Source organism: Muscardinus avellanarius (assembly GCF_963383645.1).
Source record: "Muscardinus avellanarius genome assembly, chromosome: 1".
Classification (NCBI taxonomy): Eukaryota; Metazoa; Chordata; class Mammalia; order Rodentia; family Gliridae; genus Muscardinus; species Muscardinus avellanarius.
In genome coordinates, this window is record NC_137786.1 from 234,262,083 (window position 1) to 234,269,528 (window position 7,446).

The 7,446-nt window shown below is 55.0% G+C and overlaps 1 protein-coding gene across 1 annotated transcript; it reads left to right on the forward strand.

Moving 5' to 3' along the window:
- Positions 1–1,213: 1,213 nt before the first annotated feature.
- Positions 1,214–3,540, forward strand: LOC308263814 (glutathione S-transferase P; the record flags this gene model as incomplete). The annotated part of the gene is made up of 5 exons (XM_080696882.1): positions 1,214–1,320; positions 1,415–1,502; positions 1,718–1,821; positions 3,134–3,241; positions 3,352–3,540. Exons 1-5 carry the CDS (start codon positions 1,228–1,230, stop codon positions 3,538–3,540), a joined length of 582 nt encoding a protein of 193 aa, XP_080553008.1. The 5' UTR covers positions 1,214–1,227.
- Between the last annotated feature and the right edge of the window lie 3,906 nt (positions 3,541–7,446).

The following is a 7,446-nucleotide window of genomic DNA, read 5'->3' on the forward strand; positions in this document are numbered from 1 at the left end:
GTGTCCATCAGTGCCTGTGCCTGCCCCCCACGAGGCCCTCACCAGTTGGTAGAGGTGGAAGGTAGTTTCCCAGCATCCGTTCTTTGGGGATCTCTTTGAGCTCCTGAAAGCCCTCCCTCCGGCACAGATAGGTGCAGGGCCTGGCACTGGCCACCTCCCAAGGAGAAAATGATTGTGTATTATCCACAAATATCTTTTTCCTTTCTTTTTTTTCTTCTTTCTTTTGGTGTGGATCGAACCCAGGAGGAGTCTACTTCTGAGCTGCGCCCCCAGCCCTTTTTATTTCCTATTATGAAACAAGGTTTCTGATCAATTGCTGACTTTAAGCCTGCCACTCTCTGGTCTGAGGTCTCAAGCACTGGGCTTACAGGCACGTGCCACCGCTCTGGGGCTGAATAGCTAATCTGTTGACTGTGTTTCAAACTCTTCCCCCTCAACCTGACTCCCCGCCCTGGGTGGGGTGGGGTGGGGTGGGGGGCTGCGAGAGGAAACCGATGGGCTCCCGGCCCCCAGCCCACGCTCAGCAGAGGTCCGGCCGGTCTTCCTCCGCCCCGGAAGCCCCTCCCCATCCCACAGGCGCGGGCACCGGGCGGGCCGAGGCCCCCGCACCCCCCGCGGCGGGCGGGGGGCGGAAGCGCGGGCGCCGTGACTCAGCATCGGGGCGGAGCCGCGCGGGTCCCCCTTTATAAGGCTCGCCCGCCCCCGGCCCGCGCCCAGGCCTGCCACCGAGGTCCATCTCCGCAGCCGCGCGCTACGCAGCAGCCAGTGAGTCGGCGCCTCCTGGCCCTCGAGGGCGCCCGGAGCGCCCAGCCCCGGACTCGCGGGACTTAGCACGCCCCCCGCGCGGAGCTGGGGGCTCCCGGAGCCCAGCGCAGGGGCGGGACCCGGGGTGGGGGCAGGCGGGTGCACCCGGAGTCTAAGAACTTTCTCCTCTCCTTTTAGTGCCGCCCTACACCATCGTCTACTTCCCTGTTCGAGGTAAGGCCTCTGCAGCCCGTGGCCCCCATCCACCCGGAGAGACCCCAACCCACCCTTGGCCCCCGGGGCTGCACGGCCTGGCGGCCTCCTTCCCCTGCCCAGCCCCCACCCTGGTGTCCTGTAAAGGAGGCCTCCACGGCCCCTCCCACCCTCAGGACCGCCCTCTCCGGCTGCGGCTGCTGTGAGGCCGGGTCTCCGCGGCGCCCCCACGCCCCTGTCCTGTCCCCCCCCACAGGCCGCTGCGAGGCCATGCGCATGCTGCTGGCCGACCAGGGCCAGAGCTGGAAGGAGGAGGTGGTGACCAAGGAGATCTGGTCCCAGGGCTCGCTCAAGGCCTCCTGCGTGAGTGACCCACCTTGGGGGCTGGGCTGGGTCTTAGGGGGCTGCCTGGGGTGGGTGGCACCAGCCCCCTCATTGAGCGATGCTCTCCTCCCAGCTCTACGGGCAGCTCCCCAAGTTCCAGGATGGAGACCTCACCCTGTACCAGTCCAATGCCATCCTGCGCCACCTGGGCCGCTCGCTGGGTGAGTCCCGAGGCCTCCGGTGGCGGCCCAGCCCAGGGCAGCGGGAGGGGAGCATCAGCCAGCCCCCTGGCCCTCGACCCACCTCCAGGTCCCCTGTGGAGTGACACCGGCTGCCCCCGTGAGAGTCCTGAGCGCCCGCCCTGTTAGCTCAGGTCCCCGCCCCGGGTGGCTCTGTGGATGAGGCACCAGACATGCCTCTGCTCCCTGACCCCCAGGGCTGTACGGGAAGGACGATCGGGAGGCGACCCTCCTGGACATGGTGAATGACGGCGTGGAGGACCTCCGCTGTAAATACGCCACCCTCATCTACACCAACTATGTGAGTCTGGCCCCGGGCGGCGGCGGATGGGCTCCTGTACTACACGGCCTGCCCTTCGCGGCCTCTGACCAACCACTAGAGTACTGGGTCTGGGTTGACCTCAGGGTTGAGGGCCAGAGACCACCATGGGCTAGACAGCCCTCATCCTCATTTTCTGGGGACGAGCCCGACAAGTGAGGAGGGGATGACAGCCGGGCATGGTGACGTGCCTGTGGTCCAGCATAACAGAGGCTGAGATGGGAGGATCACAGGTTGGGTGCTGGCTGTGACAACTTAATGCAGTCTCTGCAACTTAGTGAGACCCTGTTCCAGAATGAAAAATAAAATAGGGCTGGAGGTGTACCTTGGAAATAGAGCAACTGAGTTCAATCCCTAGTACCCCCACCCCACAAAAAAAGCAACGAAGATGGTGGACCTCAGCCAGACGTGGTGGCTCAGGCTTGTAATCTCAACATTCAGAGGCTGAGACAGAGGATTGTGGTTCGGTTGAGGACAGCCTCAACTATTTAGTGAGGTCCTTTGCAACTCAGTGAGACCCTGTTTCAAAATAAAGAATAAAAATGCCAGGCTTGGTGGCACACGCTTGCCATCCCAGCTCTTGGGAGGCTGAGACAGGAGGATTGCACACGTTCAAAGCCAGCCTCAGCTACATAGGCTCTCAGCAACTTAGTGAGACTCTGTTTCCAAATAAAGTATAAAAATAGGTCTGGGAGGATAGTCCAGAGGTTGAAAGCCCCTGGGTTCCACCCCAGTACCACCAAAAATAAATGAACAAAGGAATGAATGAATGAATGAATGAATGAATGAATGAATAAAATTGGGGCTGGGAGTGTAGCTCGAAGGTAGAATGCCCCTAGGTTCCATCCCCAGTACTGAAAAAAAAAAAAAAAAAAAATGATGGCAGACCTCCGGCAAGAGAGTTCCTGTGGCTTCACTGGGCGAGGCTCCCTGGAGCAGCCAGGAGGAGGATCTATAGCCACTTTTTAGAAGGAGATGCTGACTACTTTTTGGGGACCTGGGTCAGTGTTAAAGGGCGTGGGTGTGGCTTGAGGGGGGAGGCCAGCAGGCAGGTCCTGAGGACCAGCGAATCCAGGTTAGGGCCGAGTCTATGGGGTCTGGACACGTTCTCCAGAGCAGCCAACGCCGAGGCCTCTGCGGTAGCTGGGTCAGAGAACCTCGTAGGGGTGGCCAGGTAGAATGGAGTGAGAAGTTGGTGCGGCAGTGGACCGGGTGTGGGCGTGGAGGGGCTGCGTCGGCGGAGCCCGGCTCCTCTGCAGGAGGGAGGGTGACAGCCTTCGCCTTCCTCTGTCAGGAGGCAGGCAAGGACGGCTATGTGAAGGCGCTGCCCGGACACCTGAAGCCTTTTGAGACCCTGCTGTCCCAGAACCAGGGCGGCCAGGCCTTCATTGTGGGCAACCAGGTGAGCATCAGGCCCCGCCCCTTCCACACCACCCTCTCCTGGTGGGTGGAGATAGAGGGGACCAGGCTGGCCCTGTCCCGCCGGCTAAGCCCCAGCCTCGCTACCCACAGATCTCTTTCGCCGACTACAACCTGCTGGATTTGCTGCTGATCCACCAGGTCCTGGCCCCCGGCTGCCTGGACGCCTTCCCCCTTCTCTCTGCCTATGTGGCGCGCCTGAGCGCCCGGCCCAAGATCAAGGCCTTCCTGACCTCCCCCGACCACGTGAACCGCCCCATCAATGGCAACGGGAAGCAGTAAGGCTGCCTGCCGCCCCGCTCCTCCAGGACCAATAAAGTTCCCAATACAGGAGGTGTGCTGTGAGCGCTGTGTTTCCTTGGGAAGGGGGACCTGGGACCCTCTCCTGTCGGGCTGGGGAGAGGGGCAGAGCAGAGCGCTGGGGAACTTGCATCCGAAGACATGGAGTGTCTTCTTGAAGCCTTCAACCTAGTCTGGAAAGAAAGAAAGAAAGAAAGAAAGAAAGAAAGAAAGAAAGAAAGAAAGAAAGAAAGAAAGAAAGAAAGAAAGAAAGAAAGAGGGAGGGAGGGAGGGAGGGAGGGAGGGAGGGAGGGAGGCCGAGGTGTGAGCGTTCTCCTTCCTGGGGTTTTCTCTGGCCCCAGATGAGGCTGGCAGTGGGGTCACCTTCCTGTTGTGTACGGGGCTAGCTTGGCTAGCTGGTGATGCGGATTTGGGTGCATCCTGGGCACACAGGTGTATTGGGCTCTCCCGACCAATGGACCAATGGGAGGCTGTAGAGAAGACACCGTTTCCCTTGCTCTTTCAGAAAAATTTATTTGGCTGGGCCTGAGAATTAGAGTAAGACAGACCAAAAGAGGGGGAAGGCATTCAAATTTAATACAATTTAGCTGGGCGTGGTGGCGCACGGTTGTAATCCCAGCATTCGGGAGGCTGAGACGAGGTTCGCGGACAGCTTCAGCTACTTAGTGAGGTCCTCTGCAACTCAGTGAGACCCTGTTTCAAAATAAAGAATAAGAAATTGGGCAGGGGGTGTAGCTCGGAGGTCGAATGCCTCTGGGTTCCATCCCCAGACCCGCAAACAAACAAAACACAAATTTAATACAATCTCAGCATGGCACAGGAGCCCAAAGATGCAGCCCGTGTTGAATACCTGTGTGCAGAGACAGTAGAAACTGGCAGGGCCCGGGGGCTTGGACTAGGGTGGTGAACAGGGTAGAGTGACGAGGAAGATGAGAATTAGTTAAGGTCTGTCTACAGATTCCTCTTGGTCTTGAGGATGAAAATGGCATCTCCCTGTCTATTAGTTTGTTTCTGTTGCTAATAACAGAACATCTGAGACTGTTAATTTATAAAGGGAAAGAAGTTGGATGTGGTGGCCCACACCCAGTACCTGGGATGTTGAGACAGGAAGACCACAGGTTCGAAGCCAGCCTCGGAGATTTAGCAAGACTCCCTTTCAAAGTAGAAAGTAGTAAGGACTGTGAGTGGAGCTGAGAGGTGGAATGCCCTTGGTTCAAACCCCAGAACTACAAAACAAATTAAACAATAAAAAATAAGCCAGGGGTAGTGGTGCATACTTGTAATCCCAGCATTTGGGAGGCTGAGACAGGAGGATCCAGGTTCGAGGACAGCCTCAGCTACTTAGTGAGGCCCTCTGCAACTCAGACCCTGTTTTCAAAATAAGGAATGAAAAATAGGACTGGGGTGTAGCTCAGAGGTAGAATGCCCCTGAGTTCCATCCCTAGTACCACAAAAATAAATAAAATAAAAAATAAGGACAAGCAGGTTCCTGTGAGAGGAAGGTTGTGGGCCAGAAGAGGGGTCCTGAATAACTAACTCCTGGCTGCTAGAAAAGCGGGCATCCATTCAGGCTTCCTCCTGTGACCCGACACCTCTGAAAGTCCTTGCTGCTCAGGACTAATAAGTTGGCAATTGAATGTGTTGTTTGTTTCATGTATTGGGGATGGAACCCAGGGGCATTCTACCTCTGAACTAGACCCCCAGTCCTATTTTATATTTTACTTTGAAACAGGACCTCACTAAGTTGATAAGGCTGGCCTTGAACCTGAGATCCTCCCGTCTCAGCCTCCCAAGTACTGGGATTACAAACATGCACCACCAACCACCACCACCACAGCTGGCTGGCAATTGAATTTGAACCGTGTGTGTGTGTGTGTGTGTGTGTGTGTGTGTGTGTGTGTGTGATGGGGATGGAACCCAGGGGCATTCTACCTCCGAGCTACACCCCCAGCCTATTTTTTATTCTTTATTTTGAAACCAGGTCTCACTGAGTTGCAGAGGGCCTCACTAAGAAGCTGAGACTGTCCACGAACCGGGATCCTCAGGTCTCAGCCTCCCGAATGCTGGGATTACAAGCCTGTGCCACCACGCCCGGCTATTTTCTATTTCGAAGCAGGGTCTCAGTTGCAGAGGGCCTCACAAAGTTGCTGAGGCTGGCTGGCTGGCTGCAATCCTCTTGTCTCAGCTACCCAAGTTCTGGGATTACAAGTGTGTGCCACCACACCCTGCAAATGTGAACTTTTTTTCTTCTTTTTTTAGTGGTAGTAGTAGTATTTAAATCCAGGAGCATTCTACCTTCAAACTGTACCCTCATCCCTATTGTTTGGAACAGGGTCTAAGTTGTGGAGGGCCTCACTAAGTAGCTGAGGCTGGCTACAACCTGTGATCCTCCTGTCTCAGCCTCCCAAGTACTGGGTTTATAAGCACGCACCACCATACCTGGCCAAATTTGAACATTTAAATATGACTTTTTTTTTTTTTGGTGGTGCTGGGCATTCTACTTCCGAGCTTACACTGACAGGTTTTGTGTGTGTGTGCGTGTGTGTGTGTGTGTGTGTGTGTGTGTGTTGTGTGGTACTGAGGATGAAACCCAGGGCATTCTACCTCCGAGCTACAAGCCCAGCCCAATTTTTTTTTTTTTTTTTTTTTTTGGTGTGTGTGTGGTACTGAAGATGGAACCCAGGGGCCTTCTACCTCCAGGCTATACTCCCAGAACTACTTTATTTTATTTGGAAACAGGGTCTCTTAAGCCAGCTAAGGCTGGCTTCGAGCCTCGGCGATCTTCCTGTCTCTGCCTCCCAAACATGGGGATTACAAGTGTGCGCCACCACACCCGGTTGAGCCCAATTTTTTTATTCTTTTTTTTTTTTTGTGTGTGTGTGTGTGGTACTGAAGGTAGAACCCAAGGGCTTTTCTACCACTGGGCTATACTCCCAGACCTTTTTTATGCTTTATTTGGAAACAGGGCCTCACTAAGTAGTTGAGGCTGGCTTTGAACCTGTGCGATCCTCCTGTCTCAGCCTCCTGCATGCTGGGATTACAAGTGCGCGCCACCACGCCCGGCTGCGAGACCCCACTTCAAAAAATAAATAAATAAATTGCTGGGCGTGGTGGCGCACGCTTGTAATCCCCACGCTTGGGAGGCGGAGACAGGAGGATGGCGCAGGTTCGAAGCCAGCCGCGCGTGCTGGCTTAGGAGACCCTGTTTCCAAATAAAAATGTAAAAATAGGTCTGGGAGTGTATCCCGGAGGTAGAATGGCTTCCAGGAACCCCAGTACCAGCAAAAATAAATAAATAAAGCAGTTATTTGTAATTTGTAGAGGGATCAGAGGGGGAAGAAGATAGATTGAGACATATTTCTAAACATGGCAGTAGCTGTGCCTGATGGGCCATGTTTGTAATCCCAGTGCTTGAGAGGCTGAGACGGGAGGATTGCAGGTTGAAAGCCAGCCTCGGCAATTTAAGCAAGGCTCTCAGCAACCTAGTGAGATTCTGTTTCCAAATAAGACATAAAATCAGGCTGGGGCCAGGCGTGGTGGGCACGCTTGTAATTCCAGCGCTTGGGAGGCAGAGCCAGGAGGTTCGCGCTGGTTCAAAGCCAGCCTTGCTGGCTTAAGAGACCCTGTTTCCAAATAAAAAATATAAACTGGGTCTGGGAGTGTAGCCTGGAGGTAGAAGGGTTTCCAGGAACCCCAGTACTACCAAAAAAAAAAAAAAAATTAGGCTGGGGAGCTGGGCATGGTGGTACACACTTGTAATCCCAGTACTTGGGAGACTGAGCCAGGATCGCAGGTTCACAGCCAGCCTCCAGAATTTACTGAGACCCTCCACAATTTAGTGGGACCCTGTTTCCAAAATAAGAAATAAAATCGAGCTGGGATTTAGTT